A 21,308-nucleotide genomic window follows, 5' to 3' on the forward strand; every position below is an offset into this window, starting at 1 on the left:
AATGATTCAAGCTTCACCATCTGGCATCCCAACGGACAAATCTGGGTTTGGCGGATGCCTGGAGAACGCTACATGCCCCAATGCATAGTACCAACTGTAAAGTTTGGTGGAAGAGGAATAATGGTCTGGGGCTGTTTTTCAACGCTACAACATTCTAGACAATTCTGTACTTCCAACTTTGTAGCAACAGTTTGGGGAAGGCCCTTTCCTGTTTCAGCATGACAATGGCCCGTGCATAAAGCGAGGGCCATACAGAAATGGTTTGTCGAGATCTGTGTGGAAGAACTTGACTGGCCTGCACAGAGCCCTGACCTCAACCCCATCGAACACCTTTGGGATGAATTGGAACGCTGACTGCAAGCCAGGCCTAATCGCCCAACGTCAGTGCCCAACCTCACTAAGGCTCTTGTGGCTGAATGTAAGCAAGTCCCCGCTGCAATATTCTGACATCTAGTGGAAAGCCTTCCTATAAGAATGGAGGCTGTTTATAGCAGCAAAGGGGGGACCAACTCCATATTGATGCCCATGATTTTGGAATGAGATGTTTGTCAAGCAGGTGTCCAGATACTTTTGTTCATGTAGTGTATAATTAACAAAACCTGGAGCCATATGGATCAATTATCTCAGTGCCGATTTAGGATCAGTTTTGCCTTTTACATAACCATGAATAGAATGGCATGGACAGGGGGAACTGATCCTAGATCAGCCCTCCTACTCTTGATACACGCAGCCCTTGATTTAACTTCCCCATCCCTCTCTCACCCAGTCCTGTGGAGACCGCACTTTAAATCTCCACGACTACGGGATGCTGTTGCCGTGCGGCATCGACCGTTTCCGGGGGGTGGAGTTTGTGTGCTGTCCGTCAGACAGGGAGACCGACAGCACTGAGCAGGACGAGGATGACTCGGATGTGTGGTGGGGAGGAGCCGAGACTGACTACACTGACAACAGGTACACACACAGGAGCTCATACAGTACTCACTTACATTCATACTTATACTGTCCTCATCCCCAGGCTATTGCGCACAGTGCATATCAGCCATATCAACGATTCAAAGTTGGCCTTAGTGAGAGAGACCATAGAATGCTATAGGAGTGACCTACTGAKTAAAGTATTTGTTATTTAATTTGAGCTAATCACACGACTGCGAGGCGCAACATCAGGGCAACGTAAACTGAAGTGCGCAAGACACATACAGGGGAGGGCTAGGGGGAAGGTGCTGTGGAAGATGATTGGTTGGTACATTAAGCCAATGCCTATGCGCCAGGAGTTTCTACCGGTCTTTCTGTATTGGCCAGCAGCGGCCAAGTTTGACACGCTGGTCCACCAGACAAAAAGTCTGGGCGGAAGTGTCTGGGAACGAGATTCTACTTATACTAGCACTCACACACATACAGTACACTCACTCATAACAACATTACTCACACACATTCTCACCCCTCCTATTTTTCTCCCTCTCTCCACCTCCCTCCATCCCTCCCTCCATCCCTCTCTTCCTCCCTCCATCCCTCTCTTCCTCCCTCCATCCCTCTCTCAGTATGGCAAGGGGGGCAGCAGAGCCAGCTGAATCCACGACCCAGCAGCAACAGGAGGAAGAGGAGGAGGAGGAGACGGAGGAGACGGCCCCAGCCATGGTAGAGGAAGATGATGATGAGGAGGAGGGGCAGGAGGTGCTGGACAACGACCAGGATGGAGACGGGGATGAGGACGAGGAGGATGATGATGATGATGACGTCATTGACGAGCGCGACGATAGCGAGCCCACCACCAACATTGCCATGACTACCACAACAACTACTACCACTGAGTCTGTGGAGGAAGTGGTCAGAGGTGAGAGGAACTGGGAGGGCCATGTGTGTGTGTGTACATCATTTACTCTGCTTCTCTATTTAAAGGTTGAGTGAGTGTATGCAGGGGTGGAATTTGGAGGGGGGGCAAATCTAGAAACTTACCACTAAATCAGTAGGAATTCAGCTAAATCCCCATCCCCCCCCATAAGTTCACACACCATTGGTATGCTCATGCCTGTACGATTATAAGTATACTTTCCAAACGGCACCTTATTCCCTATATAGTCCACCTGCTTTTTGACCGAGGCTCATAGTGCACTACTTTTGACCAGAGGCCTATGTAGGGAATAGGCCGAGTGCCATTTGGGACTCGCACTGTGTGTGTGTGTGCTGACGGCTCCTCGTCCCCCCCCACCAGAGGTGTGTTGGTCGAATGCGGAGACGGGCCCATGCCGTGCCATGCTTGCACGCTGGTACTTTGACCACGAGGAGGGCCGCTGTGCCCAGTTCATCTATGGCGGCTGCGGTGGCAACCGCAATAACTTTGAGTCGGAGGAGTACTGCCTGTCTGTATGCAGCAACGTCAGTAAGTCAGTCACAGACAGCATCCTATCTACCTGTCTGTCTGCGTGTCCACGTCTGAAAGCTTGCCTCTGCCGTTAGCCCTCTGGCTAGCTAGCTAGCTGCTAACCACGCTAATACTACTTCACGTTACATGCTAACCTCTGGTCTCACTAACCACCACTTGTACTGCCTGTCTGCGGCTGCACTGTTAGTAAGTCAGTCACACAGACTACTTGTCTGTCTGCGTGTGGTGTCCATGCCGGCTAGTTACCTCTGACTAGCTAGCTGTTAACCTCGCTAGTTTTCGCTAACCTGTGGTCTCACTTAACTACATCTTGTTGTACTGCCTGTCTGTCTGCAGCATCATCCGTAAGTCTGTCACACGGACAGCAGAGCTTCTTGCCTAATTGTCTGTCTGTGTGTAGCACTGTTAGTGTCCACATCTGCTAGCTAGTTTCTGGTTAGCCATCTAGCTAGTATCTGGCCCTAGCCGTCTGGCTACTTTGGTGCTAACTACAATAACCATGTCTGCTAGCCGCTAACCACTCTGGTCTCACTAACCGCCAAGCATTGTGTGTTTACTGTAGGCTTAGGCGATATACCGGGGTATTTTGAAATACAGACGGTATGATTTTCAATACCGTTAAAAATAATACATGTGTTTATACTATACCCCTGCCTCGCGGGGTTGCGTGCTACGCCACGGCTTATAACCATAAGTTAAGTATATAACAAATCTAAGATGTGTCAAATAAATGTTATCCAGTTTGCTAACTGCTAGCTAAGGGGCTAGATGTAAAGATGAAGCTTGTTACCTAAATTGTTTTGTGTGTACATTCAGTAATACTGTATACCCCGGTATGGTACAGAAACGGTATGACTGTGAAAATCTAGATACCGCCCAACCCTAGTTTACTGTACACATGGACGAATACATTCACACACTTATCTTTTAACCGGTTTGTGGGTTTTAGAAGACATGAAAACAAGTGATTTCACCTGTTTTTCCACTGATTCCGTATGAGCGAACAATGCGTGTGTGGGGGTTTCTCTCTCACGCTGATTTGAGTGTTGTGGGAGGCAGTCACATGACAGTCAAGTGTGTGTGTGTGAACGAGAACATATGATCCAACCAGCGATGGTTCACTCTCGCCKCCTCCTCCTACTTTCTCTTTCAATACAGTCTCTTATCTTTCACTAATCCTGTTTTTCACTCCATCTCACCTTCTCTGTAGCAGCGTCTGAAATTCTGTGTGTGTGTGAGCGCGCGCGTGTGAGATGTCCACTTGGTTGAACATATCGGAGGTGTGAAAGACAGTTCTATAGTATGGGAACGAGACTACAGCTTGTGTTTCCACCAACTAGCAACCCTCTACCCTCACACACTCCCTCTGCACCTCGCACCCTCACCTTTCACATGGTCGTCGAGCGGTCACTGCATGATCAACAAGCGTTCACAGCGGGGTCAAAGCCAAGGGATCACACTGCGTTCAGAACTAAAGACGGGACTCCCTTGTTTAGGCTTGGCTTGTATGACTGTATCCATTAATTACATCATGGCCACATAGAGCGAACACAGGGCAGAGTCCAATTTAGACTTCCAAGTTAGAATTGTATTAATGGTTCTGCTTTGTTCGGATCGCAAACTGCTCTTGGTTGTTTTGGGACTATTGAGTGTCTGTGAAATGAAGTCATGTGCTAATCTCTGGGAGACAAACTAAAACCAAAAAACAAGCTTATCACACACACACACACACACACACACACACACACACACACACACACACACACACATAGGTTCCGATGTATCAAATCATCACTTCCTTATTCATTTATGTAATAATGTTAGAAATAATACATTTATGCAGTTTAATCAAGGACTGATGATGATGATAGGTATGTCACGTAATGTGATACATACATACATACTCATACTTTAACCTGAGGGTATTTCACAACATCGTTACACTCAGAATGATATTACATAAATGAAAGCGATTTACTTTTTAATGTCAAACAGATAGATACAGGTCATGCAAGGTATCCCAGCCTTAAGGCATAACAGCTTTTTAGTAGGTTCTTCTGTAGTAGAATAAATGGGGGAATTGCTAAAGTAACTATATTCTAGAGAAGATTTTAATCAAACATCCAAATGACTTGGAATGTCTATGGCAGTCACATTTAATGGAAGAGACTAGGTTTTAAAAAATTCTGGTAACTACCCCAAAAGGTTTTGCAGAAATCGCAGTTGGAAGATTCCCGGAATCAGTAGGGAATAAGCATGAAATCTGGAGTCCTCCAACCCGGACACAGACACCCAAACGCTCACCTCTGCTTTTTCACTCTGTATTGTTTACTCTCGTTCACTCGCTCGATGAATCACTAACCAACCTGTTGTTGCTAACACTAGTATTATTTTAGTTATCTAGCTTTAGTGTCTGCTGTTATGGAGCTGCTACATAGTGTTGGTAGCTTGGAACTTCTGTGTTTTTACTTTGTTTATTGGTATTATATTACTGCCTCCGGTTCCTTATTGCAATCAAGTTAAATCAAATAATCTGAAGGCACTTATTGTAAGTCACTCTGGAAAAGGTCTGGATTTTGAAGAAGAAAGCAATGAAAGAAGAAACAGAAAAATAAATGGGGGGGGTGAAGGAACGATGGGGATATCTGAAGACCATAATACAGGAGTCATTTTCTAAATTTCTCTCCATCTCTCTCCTCAATTACACCCTTACCCCTCTCCTCCATGTCCATCTACCCTGCCCCCGCCCCACCACCCAGTGCCCACCGCCGCCCCCAGCTCTCCCAACGCCGTGGACCGTTATCTGGAGACACCTGGGGATGACAACGAACACGCCCACTTCGCCAAGGCCAAGGAGAGCCTGGAGGCCAAACACCGCGAGAGGATGTCCCAGGTAAGATAGAGGGAGCGAGAAGGGTACAGGGGGGAGGGCAAAGGTGGAGGGTGGGGTGAAGAAGGGGGGGAGATGAAGAGCGGTTGAGAGTGGAGGGAGAAGGGGTGAGGTTGGGGAGGGTCGAGAGTGAGGAAGGGAGAGGGAAGGGTGGAAGCGAAGACACTGTCGAGGTGAAAATACATGGAAAGGAAGGAAAGAAAGAGAAGGGTAGGGAGAGGAAAGGGTTAGATACAGCATTAACCTGTCTTTCTTCTTGCATGTGTGTAGGTGATGAGGGAGTGGGAGGAGGCAGAGCGGGAGGCCAAGAGTCTACCTCGTGCTGATAAGAAGGCTGTCATCCAGGTCAGACACACACAGAGCATACTCAAACATATTAATAAATGCTAAATCAGTGACTGTCAATGTCCATAGGTGTTGTGTGTCTGAATATTTGATAATAGCGTGGTGGTGTTCGGGATTCTTACTGTCTATCATTTTTATTTGTGTGTGTGTGTGTGTGTGTATCACACAGCGTTTCCAGGAGAAGGTAGAGGCCCTGGAGCAGGAGGCAGCCAGTGAGAGGCAGCAGCTGGTTGAGACTCACATGGCCCGGGTTGAGGCCCTGCTCAATGACCATCGCCGCCTGGCCCTTGTGCTGTCTCTTATACACATCTAGATGTGTATAAGAGACAGCCACCTAACTGCCCAGCCACCCAGGGTAGGGACACACACACACACACACAAAGTACATATGGATCATCCTCCCATTGTCTTAATCCTCCCACACACAGACTGATGTTCTGACTCATATCTCTCTCTCCCTTTTTCCCTTCTTCTCCTTCTCTCTAGCCTCGTCATGTGTTCAGCCTATTGAAGAAGTATGTCCGTGCAGAGCAGAAGGACAGACAGCACACCCTTAAACACTTTGAGCACGTCCGCATGGTCGACCCCAAGAAGGCCGCACAGATCCGACCCCAGGTAATAAGCCCACTAAGGCCCTTTTTAAAATAAAAATAAAAAAACATTTTAATGTGTTTTACATGGTGACAGTCATTTTGTTGTCATTCTCATGAAGGCCAGTGAAGGCCGAAACAATTTGATTTGAACTCGAATTAGATGAATAAAGATTTTTATTGATTCTCTTATTACTTGCACGCACCTCATCTCACGTTGGTTGAGCGCCTTCTACTCCTCCCCAGTGCAGAAAAAAACAAAATATTTGCCATTTGTACCAAATAAAATAATAAACCTAGAAACCACAGTTCGCATCCACTCCCAATGCAAAAAATGTGCTCACACGCATAAACGCCTATACACCGCTGAAGAGTATTTTGGTAAACTCCTGACATGTACAGTGTACGGCTCACCGAAGATAGCTTTTTATTAAATAGCATTCAAATGTACTTGTAGGTACTGACCCACCTGCGTGTGATTGAGGAGAGGATGAACCAGTCCCTGGGTCTGCTCTACAAGGTGCCCGGAGTGGCCGACGATATCCAGGACCAAGTTGGTGAGTTATTTTCAGTCTCTTCTCTCCTTCATTAACCAGGTAAAGGTTGACCGGGTCTGTGTGCAAGCATTAACTCATATGAACCAGTAACCACACTGTCACCAACCACTATCCATAGTTTATATCCACAAAACCCTCATCCACTTTCACTGTCATTCGTGATACAGATAATCATATAACATCATGACATCTCTCAATTCTCGCCTCCACCTCCGTCAAATCAATAACTATAACGTCTCCTTCCCACTCCCTCCCTCTCTGTGTTTGTCTGGGTCTTGAGTTGTGTGCGTCACCGAACCATCTGTGTCTGAGTCAGTCTCGGACTCTGTCTAGTTTCCCCTCYTCTCAGGCTGCTCCCCTGCCCTCTGCTCGCACACACACACCGCCTCCCAGCAACACAGACATTGGTTTGCTTTTCTCCTTTCATTAAAACAAATGAGAACAGAGCGTGACATTGTGTTTCAAGTGAAGTGCCTGAGGAAGTCCCTATATAGTGCACTGCTTTTGACCAGGGCCCGTAATGTACCTACAGAGCATTCTGAAAGTATTCAGAGCCCTTGACTTTTTCCACATTCTGTTAGGTTACAGCCTTATTCTAAAATGGATTAAATCGTTTTCCCCCCCCTCATCAATCTACACACAATACCCCGTAATGACAAAGCAAAAACAGGTTTTTATACATTTTTACAAATGTATAAAAAAATATATATATATATCACAATTTCATAAGTAATCAGACCCTTTACTCAGTGCTTTGTTGAAGCACCTTTGGCAGCGATTACAGCCTTGAGTCTTCCTGGGTATGACGCTACAAGCTTTGCACACCTGGATTTGGGGAGTTTCTTCCAATCTTCTTTGCAGATCCTCTCAAGCTCTGTCAGGTTGGATGGGGAGCGTCACTGCACAGCTATCTTTCAGGTCTCTCCAGAGATGTTCGATCGGGTTCAAGTCCGGGCTCTGGCTGGGCCACTCAAGGACATTCAGAGACTTGTCTCAAAGCCACTGCTGCATTGTCTTCAAATCAAATGTTATTTGTCACATGCACCGAATACAACAGGTGTAGACCTTACAGTGAAATGTTTACTTACAAGCCCTTAACCAATGCAATTTTTWAAAATAAACTGAAGTAAAAAATAGTTATAAGACAAATAGAAAAATAACTAATAAGTAAGGAGCAACAATAAAATAGCGAGATGCTATATACAGGGGGTACCGGTACAGAGTCAATGTGCGGGACACCGGTTAGTCGATGTAATTAAGGTAATATGTAGAGGTAAATTGACTATGCATGGATAGTAAACAGAGCTTACCAGCAGCGTAAAAATGGGGATGGGGGGATAATGCAAATAGTCCGAGTAGCCATTTGATTAGCTGTTCAGGAGTCTTATGGCTTGGGGGTAGAAGCTGTTAAGAAGCCTTTTAGAGCTGGACTTGGTGCTCCGGTACCGTTTTCCGTGCGGTAGCAGAGAACAGTCTATGACAGAGAAGCTACGTCTGGTAAGACAAGGGGTGAGGGGGGGGGTGTCCTTTTGTCAATAACAGCTGGTGCACGATGTCCAATATTAAAGAAGTCTAGAGGTATTGCTTGCTTGAGGTAGAGTACCTTATGATAAGCTGTAGACCACACTATCTACCAAGAGAGTTATCATCTGTAATATTCGTAGCCGTCTATTTACCACCAAAGACCTATGCTGGCACTAAGTGCGCACTCAACCAACTCTATAAGGCCATAAGCAAACAAGAAGATGCTCACCCAGCAGCGTCGCTCCTAGTGGCCAGGGACTTTAATGCAGGCAAACTTAAATCAGTTTTACCACATTTTTACCAGCATGTCACAACCAGTGGGAAAAAAACTCTAGACCACCTTTACTCCACACACACAGATGCATACAAAGCTCTTCCCTGCCCTCCATTTGGCAAAACCGACCATAATTCTATCCTCCTGATTCCTGCTTACAAGCAAAAACTAAAGCAGGAAGTACCAGTGACTTGCTCAATACGGAAGTGGTCAGATGGAGCGGACTGTTTTGCTAGCACAGACTAGAATATGTTCCCGGGATTCATCCAATGGCATTGAGGAGTATACCACCTCAGTCATCGGCTTCATCAATAAGTGCATCGACGACGTCGTCCCCATAGTGACCGTACGTACATATCCAACCAGAAGACATGGATTACAGGCAACATCCGGATCGAGCTAAAGGCTAGAGCTGCCGCTTTCAAGGAGTGGGACACTAATCTGGACGCCTATAAGAAATAACGCTATGCCCTCAGACAAACTATCAAACAAGCAAAGCGTCAATACAGGATTAAGATTGAATCCTACTACACCGGCTCTGATGCTCATCGAATGTGGCAGGGCTTGAAAACTATTACAGACTACAAAGGGAAACAGACGAGCTAAATGCCTTTTTTATGCTCACTTCGAGGCAAGCAACACTGAAGCATTTGAGAGCACCAGCTGTTCTGGATGACTGTGTGATAACGCTCTCGGTAGCCGATGTGAATAAAACCTTTAAACAGGTCAACATTAACAAAGCCGCGGGGCCAGATGGATTACCAGGACGTCTACTCAAAGCATGCGCGGACCAACTGGCAAGTGTCTTCACTGACATTTTCAACATCTCCCTGACTGAGTCTGTAATACCTACATGTTTCAAGTAGACCACCATAGTCCCTGAGGCTATAACGTAACAAAACATGGAAAATTGTCAAGGGGTCTGAATACTTTCCGTATGCACTGTATATAGGAAATGGTGGCCATTTGGGACTTATCCATATTCTATTGATCCTATTTTGTTGTCTTTGTATGTACTAATAAATAATCGTAATTGTTCAGTTAGTCATTTACCATTCTAATGCAACAGCGTTGTTTTCTCTCCTTTTCTCTCTACCCTGGTTTTCCTTGTTTCTTACACCTTCCATCCTCCCCTTTCTATTCTTATCTCTCTCTCTCTCTTCATCCTCCCTCTGCTGCTGTCTTTCACCCTCTTCCCCTTTTTTCTATTTTCTTCTTTCTCCCACCTTATTCTCTTCCTTTTCCTCCGTCTCCTCTTCCCCTCCCTCTCTCCTTCCCTCTCCAGAGTTGTTGCAGAAGGAGCAGGCAGATATGGCCCAGCAGCTGTCCAACCTGCAGAGTGACGTGCGGGTGAGCTACGGAAATGACGCCCTGATGCCCGACAGTCTTCCAGACAGCACCAGGGCTTCCCTGGACCTGCTGCCCCAGGAAGAAGACCTGGACATGGGCCTGGACGGACTGGGCTTCATCCACCCCGAGAGCTTCAACCAGGTCAACACAGATAACCAGGGTAGGTGTGCCTTAAGCTATGATCAATACACCCAGAATCAGGGTAGGTATAGTACAGACTACCAGGGTATACACCCATAATCAGGGTGGGAATAGACAGAACCAGGGTAGGTGTACTATACATAGAACCATGTTATAAATATATATATATATAAATGTACCGGATCCATAACTGATTGTAGACAGCTGTCAGGGTCTTGACAGGGATGAGATCAAAGTGAAACTATATTAAGAAAATACTCATCCTCCCTTTTCACTTTCGCTCTCTCCCTAGTTGAACCTGTGGATGCCCGCCCTTTTCCTGATAGAGGCTTTCCAACACGACCAGTGTCTGGTCTGAAGCCAGAGGAGATCCCTGAGCTCAGGATGGAGGCAGAGGAGAGGCACAGCACCGGATTCGAAGTGCACCACCAGAAACTGGTATCTATACACACACACACATACCACCAAAGCTGGTACACATACACACCACTCCATTTTGTATATTTGCACTCTTTTCATAAATGGCCGCAGATACAAGCATCATGGAGTTATCCCAGACATATCCATGACTGTATCCATGCCCATATGGGTATATCCATATGTCTATTCATATGTATTGGCTGACCATTGGCATGGTAACCAAGGCGACCAGGGTTGGTAACTGGCGTCTACGATGCCAGGATGTTAGTTTCACACCAGCGCTAATTTATAATTGTCCTCAGATGAACACTGTCAGAAATTGAAAACGCAACACACACACATTCACACTTCCAAAAATGAGTTTTGTGCCCAATTAAATCTCTTATACATTTACAATTTTCCTCATTTAATAAGGGAAATAATTACGTAACAATCATCTTGTATAACATAACTTTAAGCTTACCTCTAAAATCCCTTGATAATGTAACTCTGAACCTTAATCCCAACTCTGAACCTTAATCACGTCTTTTGTATTCTGTCCAAACCCCAAATTATTCATACTCTCTCCAACTTAATTTCACCTTAATGCCTTGAACTCCTGACCCCAGATCTGTCCATAAATCCAGTCAGTATTTGTGATTGGTTGTGCAGTGTGATTTACAGTCCCTCTCTTTTTCTCACTCTCCCTCTGTTTCTCTCCTCTCTCTAGGTGTTCTTCGCCGAGGATGTCGGCTCTAACAAGGGCGCCATCATCGGGCTGATGGTGGGAGGCATCGTCATAGCGACCGTCATCGTCATCACCCTGGTGATGCTGAGGAAGAAGCAGTACACGTCCATCCACCATGGAGTCGTCGAGGTGAGGGGTAGAGGAGATGTGTGGACTTGTATTATTATCCTAGTGGGTACCGGAAATCCCCTAAACGTCCCCACAAGGATAGTGAAACAATTCTCCCACAAGAACAAAGGCTAGGGTTAGGAGGTAGGGTTAGGTTTGTGATTAGGACAAAAGGATTTTGAATGGAAATCAATTTTAGGTCTCCACAAGGGTAGTAAAATATATGCTATGCATGCGTGTACTGTTTTTGACTTTGGCTCAGTGTTTCCTGTCTCTATTTCTGTTGTTTATGAGTTTGTTTGAGACTTGAATCTAAAGTCTGTGTAGAAGGTAAAAAGTGCACATGTACCGTGTCAGCATGGGTACGAATCCATCCTACTGCATCAGTAAACATGTAAGGAGTGGGAACCGCCCCCACTCGTTTAACAACAACAACAACAAAAAAACGGCAATAGTGTATGACACGTGTCAAACTCATTCCACGGATGGACGACTGTCTGCGGGATTTCRCTCCACCCTTGTACACGATTGATGAATTACAGTCAATAATCAGTAAGGAACTCCCCTCACCTGGTTGTCTAAGTTTTAATTGAACTGAAAAAACAAAAATCCACAGACACTTTGCCCTCAGTGGAATGACTTTGACACCCCTGGTGTTCGAGGACATACCATATTTTGTGTGTAACACATCTCTCTCTGTTCTGCAGGTGGATGCAGCAGTCACCCCTGAGGAGCGCCACCTGTCCAAGATGCAGCAGAACGGCTATGAGAACCCCACCTACAAGTTTTTTGAGCAGATGCAGAACTAAGGAATGACAAACCCCCTCTCACCCCTTTGACGGCTACCCAACCCCTCTAACCCTCCACACCCCTACGCCCTTAACGCTATCCCCACTCCAAACCAACCCTATCCTACCCTCAAGCAGTGCAGGTTGGAACCAGACACCACTATCACTCCTGGTGTAGATGGAGAYTGTCCCCTTCAACACTGGTCCAGAGTCAGTTTTTAGTTTGACTTGAAATGAGTTGAGGAATGGACTTGGGTAGGKAGATCTGACTCCAGACCAGTTATTTAAGGGGGCATTCTCTGGCTGTAGTGCCAGCCACACTGTCCCCAACCCTACACTACTGCATTCTCTCTACACTGGGGAATAGGTGAGGTCTATGGGTCAATGAAGCCGCCTCCTATCCTTCCTCCCTCCCGCTTTCCTTCTCTGTGCGTTCATACGACAGCTGTGCTGTGTTAGGTCACACAAGGCTAAAATGATAATAATGATGATGTACTCTGAATGAGCTCTTTATTTTAGTTATTCTATCGTTTCCGGTTTTGTTTTTCAAAAAAGAAAGGAAAATTAGAAGAAGAAAAATCATATGTAAAGAGAAAATAACGTCTTTTTTAAAAATTGTGTGTAATGTAACAAARTAGCTGTTCCTATTTAGTGCATGATGACAAATTACGACGGGGTTATTATTGGTAAATAAAAAATATCTTTCTGCGTCTCCAGAGAGATTCTCACATAGAGATTATCATTCTAGCAGGATTGTACATTTACTATCTTTCTCGTGATCACGTGACTTAAATGACGTTGGATTAAAAAAAAAATATGAATCTCGGTGAATCTCTGCTTGGATATCATGTTAAATACACTGTAAGAGAGTTCTGTGATTTTTGGATTTGAAAGTTTCTTCCTTTTTTATTTCAACCATGCTATGTTCCTAAAACTGCGGGGGGTTGGCTAGATCCGTATGTATATTATTATTAGATTTATGATTATTATCTTTAGTTTATTGCGTTGGCATCCTATTGCGTTTTGCAGCCCTATTTAATTTTGTATTTCTTTTTTTGATTCCATGTTGTCGTGTTTTTTGTATTTTTTAAGATGTGGCGGGAAGGCCGGTTCCAGCCGGGGGAAGGGGAGAATGGAGGGAGGAGGGTGGATGATTCTGTGTGTTCTCCAGTCTAGTTAGTGTTCTTGTTCCGGTTCTATGTTTCCGCAGAAATGAACAACACTCTTCTCTGTACATTGTTTGTGATATACAAGAACAACCCAATACCATTTTGGGCTTACTTACTCTTCCCAATCTGTTCCTTTCTTCCTTCGGCTCATCTTTCTCTCTCTGCTGAGACTATAAAACAGAGCAGGATCAGTTCCTGGGGGGTGTGCATGTGAAAGATTGAGAGAAGGAAGGAAGGATTGAGGTAGAGGGAATTACTAGCTGTTCCAGATGGATAGTCAGACAGGCAGTCTGTAAAATGAATTTCCAACCACCCTCCTCCCATCTTTCCCATACTTCAGGCATGCTACTCACCTCTCTCAAGCACTTGTCTAGAGCCAGCCATACGACGACCTCTACCATGGCCTATAAGGCAACTTTTAGGGGGTAGCAGGGCCATCAATAATTGGATGGACTACAGTTTCAGTGAGGAGTAGTGCAAAAATATCGGCCGGGGATAGGGTGCCATTTTGCGACACAGTACTAGAGGTAGGCAGTGTTGTGGTGGTGTGTAGAGCTGTGTGCATCACACACTGCTGCAGGTGGGTCAGTCCTTTGCTTGGGTTTTCAGAGGATGCATTACCTCACTATAGCCAGAATAAGGCAGTATGGAATGAGAGAGAGCAGGGTTTCTTCCTTTTTATTTCTCTGTGGCTTTATTTCCACTGTGTGTAATTGTGCAAGCCATTTGCTTTGACTGGAAAAACGCTTTCTACACTGTATTCCATAAATAAAGTTTTGAATCTACATACAGCTCTCACTGAGTCATGGCTCCTAAGTCTTGGGGGTTGGGGATATTTTCACTGCCGTCAAAGCCCATTTAGAATTGTAGTGTGTGCTCTTATGAATTATGCACTACCTCCTTTTAAGCACAGGACCAAATGATTCCCTGATCTAGATTTTGTTTTCTACTGATGCATAAGGTACCAAAGGAGAAAAAACAAGTGTTGTCCCCTAGTGGATCCACAAAGACCACACCTTAATTCCCCATGTGTGTGGATTCACATTCACATTCACATTCACATTCACACACACTTAACATTCAATTCATTCTGGTCACTGCAGTCCAAATGTCGGCAGGCACTGTTTACACACACGGTTAGGGTACAGTATTGTTCCCTGGGGTACAAAAGATCAATATACGCAATGTACCTTCAGAGGTACACATGTGAAGGTACATTTCTGCTTCTGGACGTGTGGATTAGTGGGGGTGTAGCTTTCAGTCAGTTGTTTTTCACCAACCTTGAATGGATGTGTTGTACCAGTTTAAGTGGTGTATTGTTATATTAAAGTTTGAGCATGTCTGGTGCCAGTTCTGAAGTCTTTATAAAGGCTTACATAAGAGCATGTGACAATAACTAACTAATTTAATATTGTAGCGACCATAACGCAACACTGAGCGACCTTGTGAAGAGGTACAGACCTCTTGGTTGTAATGGTWAGGGTATTAGCTTGACAATTGCAGCGCCCAGGTTTGAGTCCTGGACTGGGCTTCTCCCTGAATTTGCTCCGTTGGGTGTCAAAATTGGTATAGCAAAGAGGCGTGTACACGTGAGGGACTTGATATAGAGAAGAGGTACATTTTTGCCACTTAAAAGGAACAAATGGCTTTATCACTGTGGTGGTACCCTAAAAAGGCAAAAGTGTACATTTTCATACCTGTGGACTATGTGGTACACTATTGGCTCCTTTTTAAGGTATATAAGCACCCTATGTACTGCAAAATACCATAATTACGGACAGTCCTGAATGAATCGTGAGTAATGATGAGTGAGAAAGTTACAGATAAACAAATATTATACCCAGTGGTGACCCATCATTCAGGGCAGGTGGGGAAGAGCACCAACTGTTTAGCTAAAATAAACTTTTTTGTTGTTGCCTGTTTTGCATGTATTAACGCCAAAATAATGTGTCACATATCAGTTTGCAAAAAAAGTTATAATTAAGTTAATAGTTCACTTTTTTGCTTTCTTGAGTAAGGCAGCTCCAAAATGCAGGTGTTTCAGCCTAGCTCAGTGCTGTCTGTGGTGGTGGGGCAGCCAGTGGAAAATACGGAGCATAGGGGTTAGTAATGTTCTCTAGTTGTGCTGGGATTGGCTCAGTGTTCTGTCACTCATAGGGACTCTACAGTACGTCACAGCAAAATCTACAGAGAGAGCTCGAAAATCATGTCAAGGTCATTGGCTACAGAAAAGATTGTTTCAATGGCATTGCTGTCAATCCAGCACGACTTCTGCCATGTTCAAACAACTGGAAACGTCGGAACTGGGTGATCTCAGACTTCAGTCAGTTCAAGACAACTGGGAACTCCGAAAAAAACTAGCTCCAACTCGGTCATACAACTCGGAATTCCAAGTGGTGAACTCGTGCCTCTTTCTAGAGCTCCGACCTGAAGATCACTGATGTGATGATTCGACCTTGTTGTCATTCCCAGTTGTCTTGAAAGCACCATAAATCCAGAGAATGCCAGACATTGATGACAAAGTTTGCCACCTTCCTTAAGTGAGCACAGCACAACAAGTTGAGTCCAAAAATGTATTGTATGCTGCTGCATAAATAATGTAATATGCCAGGGAGATATGTATACTGTAGCTAAGAAAGTAATACTAAGTGTATGTTGTGTAGTAAGCTGTTAGTAGCCCTTGTGTCTCACCCTAATAATTTGGTCCCTTTCCCCCTCATAGCCTACTGTTCTGCACATGTAGCCTAGAGCATGTTCTAGAGAAATGTAATCATTGAATATTGTAAGAGCTTTCATTGTCTGCTTCTATGCCCCCTTTATTTATCTTACGGTTCTGACTTAATGTACAGGGAGAATGTAAGAACGGCCCATGTTCTCAATTCTGTCACTGTACATTTCAAAAGTGCTGAACAAATAGTTACAGTTGAAGTCGAAAGTTTACATACATTTTGTTGGAGTCATTAAAACTCGTTTTTCAACCACTCCACAAATTTCTTGTTAAGAAACTATAGTTTGGGCAAGTCAGTTAGGACATCTACTTTGTGCATGACACAAGTAATTTTTCCAACAATTGTTTACAGACAGATTATTTCACTTATAATTCACTGTATCACAATTCCAGTGGGTCAGAAGTTTACATACACTAAATTGACTGTGCCTTTAAACAGCTTGGAAAATTCCAGAAAATTATGTCATGGCTTTAGAAGCTTCTGATATGTGATGTCAATTAGCCTGAGTCAATTGGAGGTGTACCTGTGGATGTATTTCCTACCTTTAAACTCAGTATATAGGCGAAGACCTATATATATTGAAGCAACATCTCAAGGCATTAGTCAGGAAGTTAAAGCTTGGTCGCAAACGTGTCTTCCAAATGGACAATGACCCCAAGCATACTTCCAAAGTTGTGGCAAAATGGCTTAAGGACAACAAAGTCAAGGTATTAGAGTGGCCATCACAAAGCCCTGACCTCAATCCTATAGAAAATGTGTGTGCGAGCAAGGAGGCCTAAAAACCCAACTCAGTTACACCAGCTCTGTCAGGAGGAATGGGCAAAAATTCACCCAATTTATTGTGGAAAGCTTGTGGAAGGCTACCCGAAACGTTTGACCCAAGATAAACAATTTAAAGGCAATGCTACCAAAWACTAATTGAGTGTATGTAAACTTCTGACCCACTGGGAATGTGATGAAAGAAATAAAAGCTGAAATAAATTATTCTCTCTACTATTATTCTGAAATTTCACATTCWTAAAAWAAAGTGGTGATGCTGACTGACCTAAGACAGGGAATTTTTACTATGATTAAATGTCAGGAATTGTGAAAACTGAGTTTAAATGTATTTGGTTAAGGTGTATGTAAACTTCTGACTTCAACTGTATCAGTGGGAATAAGAGTGTATAAAATCCATCAGATATCCACTCTAAAAAAATGTTTTAAAGAGGTTTAAAGGTGATATGCTCAATGCTGGATACAAATCTGGGCGGGACAGCTTGTTCCACCGAATCATGGGTTTCAGAGATGGAATGTCCACCGACCTGAGGGTAAACCTGCACCCCAGAACAGCCATCCTCTCCTCTACTGTTCTCAATCCTGAAAGTTCATGTATCTAGTGTGTGTTTGTGTACGTGGCGAGTCTGTCTGCAATCTTGATGTTAAGGTTTTGAATGGTCTGAAGTTTTCTGACAAAATCTGAAGATTTTTATATATATATTTGTAATAATGACAATTACAACAATACTGAATGAACACTTTTATTTTAACTTTATATAATACATAAATCAAATAAATTTTGTCTCAAATAAATAATGAAAGATGTTCAATTTGGTTTAAATAATGCAAAAACACAGTGTTGGAGGAAAAAGGAAAAGTGCAATATGCTAACGTTTAAGTTCTTTGCTCAGAACATGAGAATATATGAAAGCTGGTGCTTCCTTTTAACATGAGTCTTCAATATTCCCAGTTAAGACATTTTAGGTTGTAGTTATTATRGGAATTATAGGACTATTTCTCTCTATACTATTTGTATTTCATATACCTTTGACTATTGGATGTTCTTATAGGCACTATAGTATTGCCAGCCTAATCTCGGGAGTTGATAGGCTTGAAGTCATAAACAGCGCTGTGCTGTTCAAGCATTGCGAAGAGCTGCTGGCAAACACAGGAAAGTGCTGTTTGAATGAATGTATACGAGCCTGCTGCTGCCTACCACCGCTCAGACTGCTCTATCAGATATCAAATCATAGACTTAATTATAATATAATAAACACACAGAAATATGAGCCTTAGGTCATTAATATGGTCAAATCCGGAAACTATCATTTCGAAAACAAAACGTTTATTCTTTCAGTGAAATACGGAACCGTTACGTATTTTATCGAACGGGTGGCAACCCTAAGTCTAAATATTGCTGTTACATTGCGCAACCTTCAATGTTATGTTATAATTATGTAAAATTCTGGCAAATTAATTACGGTCTTTACACAGTTTGCAACGAGCCAGGTGGCCCGAACTGCTGTATATACCCTGACGCGAATGCACTTTTGTTAAATCATCACCCATTTGGCGAAGTAGGCTGTGATTCTGTCAGGACCTGGTTACGAACTCGGGTCTCCGGTGAGAGAAACAGTCACTTAGCTAACTGAGCGACTAATAGTCGGCAGAACCCAGAAGATGAGGCAGACACAGCAGTACTTGAGACGGTGTTTTAATAAAGTAAAAAGGAAAGTACTTCAGGCAAAAATATAAATCCACAACGTCAAAAGTAATTCCAAGAGAAAAAAGGTATATCCTCCAAGTCACAAGGTAAATCCACAAAAGTGGTAAGTACAGCAGGGGAAAAAACCTCAAAAGAAAAATCTAAAAAATAAATAAATAAACGAGAACAAAAACAGAGTACCTCAAGAGAATCCAACTGGAGTAACAAAAGTTCACAGCATGGCTGGGGCTGGGTGCTAACATTCAAACACAGAGCAAAGAACTGAGGAAAACTAAGGGTTTAAATACCCTCTGCACACATCAACAACGGTCGCCTACGAAGCATCGGTACCCATCGCTCCACAAAGGCCGCGGCCCTTGCAGAGCAAGGGGAACCACTACTTCTAGGTTTCAGAGCAAGTGACGTAACCGACTTAAAGGCTGCTAGCTCGCACCACCGCTAACTAGCTAGCCATTTCACATCCGTTACACTTGCACATCATCATCTGCACATCTATCACTCCAGTGTTAATGCTAAATTGTAATTATTTCGCCTCTATGGCCTATTTATTGCCTTACCTCCCTAATCTTAAAACATTTGCACACACTGTACATAGATTTTTCTATTGTGTTATTGACTGTACGTTTGTTTATGTGTAACTCTGTGTTGTTGTTTTTGTCGCACTGCTTTGCTTTATCTTGGCCAGGTCGCAGTTGTAAATGAGAACTTGTTCTCAACTGGCCTACCTGGTTAAATAAAGGTGATTTTTTATATTTTTTATAGCATTTATAATATTATAGTATTAATTATAGTATTACAATTATGTATTTTATTTCAGGAGATCATAGACAACTAAAATCAGATTAATGAGATTAATACAATCAGTAGATTACTGCACATTCAAATGTCAATAGCCTAAAGAAAAACAAACACATGTAGAGTACTGTACAAAGAAGTTGAGCAAATGACGAAATCAGTTGTGTAAATCCAGCAAGTATGTTTTTTGTGTGACAGTTGGTGCTTTGCCACAGGGGCAAAGACATGCACCTTCAAGGCATAGACTAGTTTGATTTTCATTTCAGAAATAAAATACCAAATAAGGTAGAAAATAAAGCATAATTATTATGTCAGTGATATGAAAGCTGTGCACATTGCCATGATAAAAAATGTGTAGTGCTGAAAAGAACATCGCTGTAGACATGCGCAGGCAGGACGCGCGTTGATGTTCGCGAACACGACCGATTGAAAAAATACCCACAATGCAAAGCTGCTTATCACATTGGGGAAATCACTCTGTGAACTAGTRTCAAATTCAAGGTGAGTGGTGTTTTTCCAGCAGAGTTAAATTTTTAATTGTATTAACGACAAATCTTACATGTTCATGCTAATACAAGTCATAGCTAGCTGGTAAGAGACACATGATAACGCGAGTGCTAGCTAGCTAGGGAACGTTATCAAGGGTCGWCTAATACTGTAACTTCACCAAATACTGTAAGTTAGCTAGTGTCATGTATTTTTGTTGTTGTTGCTTCAGATGCATGTATGGAAGATATGCACAGGGTTGGGTTTCCACAGCCGTCAGCTAACGTTATCTACAGTAGCTAAGTTAGCTAGGAACCGTTAACTTCAGCTAGCTACTGTACATGCACCGTTTAGCTTCCGCCGGTAATATAACGTTCCATGTTCAGTTTTAACTAGTTTGCTAGCGTTACTCTCAAAGTTAACTGTTGTAATTTGTCCCTCTCTCTGTTTGACAGTATGGCGCTTCATAAACTATTCCGTCTGTCCTCGCTGCTCCGCTCCGCGGTGTCATTGACACTGCGCAGGAATATCGGCCTGTCTGCTGTTCTCTTCAACCGGGCCAAGGACTTGGACCCTATCCAGAAACTATTCCTAGATAAGATCCGCGACTACAGCACCAAGAGCAAGTGAGTGCAATAAATAACCGCACTATTTGTCCTACTGTCACTGCTGGCCTACTCTAATTGACATGTTTCTTCATGTTGGTAGGCTAAAAGTTAGCTAGGCTTAAGTGTAATGACCCGTGATGTCATGACAGAGATGGTGGCAGGGAGTCTGCACGTCCTTTTAGCACTGCAGAGCTATTTGTAGAAGGCTGGGCCATATGTTCAGTAGGTGAACATTCTGGGACGTTGCAAATAGAAATGTCAGGAACAGAGCTGTCAGACTTGATTCTTGATTATACAGTACATGTCAGAGTAGAGTTTATTTTACATAATATATTTCTATCTGAACGTTCCTCAATGTTGTGCCCCTTCTGAACCCGGCCCTATATGTCTAGATGGCAAGATTTATGAAACGCATAGGATGCTGAAGGTGTGTTTATAGGGTATACATGTCTGACTCATTATAGGGTATTATAATTATAGGGCTGACTAGTTATGTGGTTTCTTGAGCTCACCCATGTGCCACCACCATGCTTCACCGTAGGGATGGTGCCAGGTTTCCTCCAGATGTGACACTTGCCATTCAGGCCCAGAGTTCAATCTTGGTTTCATCAGACCAGAGAATCTTGTTTCTCACAGAATACAGTTCTTTAGTGCCTTTTGGAAAACTCCAAGCGGGCTGTCATTGCCTTTTACTGAGGAGTGGCTTCCGGAGAGACGGAGCACAGTAAACACTGATGTTCTGTGGTGGTCATTGCAGCAGGGAGGAGAGACAACAGGTGATTGTCAAAGTCACTTACTGTCTTTTTTGTTGTTGTAACACAGCCCGGCCTAATCAAACAGTGTGATTAAAGCGTCAGACAAGCTCAATGAATACAGTTGATTTGACTAAAACACAGAACAGACAAATTCTTGGGGGGGGGACAGCCCTACTGTTGTTTGCAG

General features: G+C 43.6%; 2 protein-coding genes across 3 annotated transcripts in view; both read left to right on the plus strand.

The window, feature by feature from the left end:
- LOC111953228 (amyloid-beta A4 protein-like) overlaps positions 1-14,054 on the plus strand; it is a 37,521-nt gene extending 23,467 nt beyond the window's left edge. The window contains 12 exon segments of the mRNA XM_023972350.2: positions 767-951; positions 1,539-1,831; positions 2,210-2,377; positions 5,140-5,273; positions 5,541-5,615; positions 5,785-5,970; positions 6,102-6,230; positions 6,663-6,762; positions 9,846-10,070; positions 10,344-10,489; positions 11,181-11,327; positions 12,014-14,054. Coding sequence (XP_023828118.1) covers positions 767-951; positions 1,539-1,831; positions 2,210-2,377; positions 5,140-5,273; positions 5,541-5,615; positions 5,785-5,970; positions 6,102-6,230; positions 6,663-6,762; positions 9,846-10,070; positions 10,344-10,489; positions 11,181-11,327; positions 12,014-12,115 — 1,890 coding nt within the window. The 3' untranslated portion in view covers positions 12,116-14,054.
- A 5,617-nt stretch (positions 14,055-19,671) lies between these two features.
- Positions 19,672-21,308, plus strand: part of LOC111953795 (ATP synthase-coupling factor 6, mitochondrial) — a 5,530-nt gene continuing 3,893 nt past the window's right edge. Inside the window, exons 1-2 of one of the 2 annotated variants that reach the window (XM_023973292.2) lie at positions 19,672-19,773; positions 20,214-20,384. In XM_023973292.2, coding sequence (XP_023829060.1) covers positions 20,215-20,384 — 170 coding nt within the window. In that variant the 5' untranslated portion in view covers positions 19,672-19,773; position 20,214. Of the gene's footprint in view, positions 19,948-20,213; positions 20,385-21,308 lie in introns of both variants that reach the window. The other variant, XM_023973293.2, reaches the window with a different exon arrangement.

Source organism: Salvelinus sp. IW2-2015, linkage group LG27, assembly GCF_002910315.2.
Source record: "Salvelinus sp. IW2-2015 linkage group LG27, ASM291031v2, whole genome shotgun sequence".
Taxonomy (NCBI): Eukaryota; Metazoa; Chordata; class Actinopteri; order Salmoniformes; family Salmonidae; genus Salvelinus; species Salvelinus sp. IW2-2015.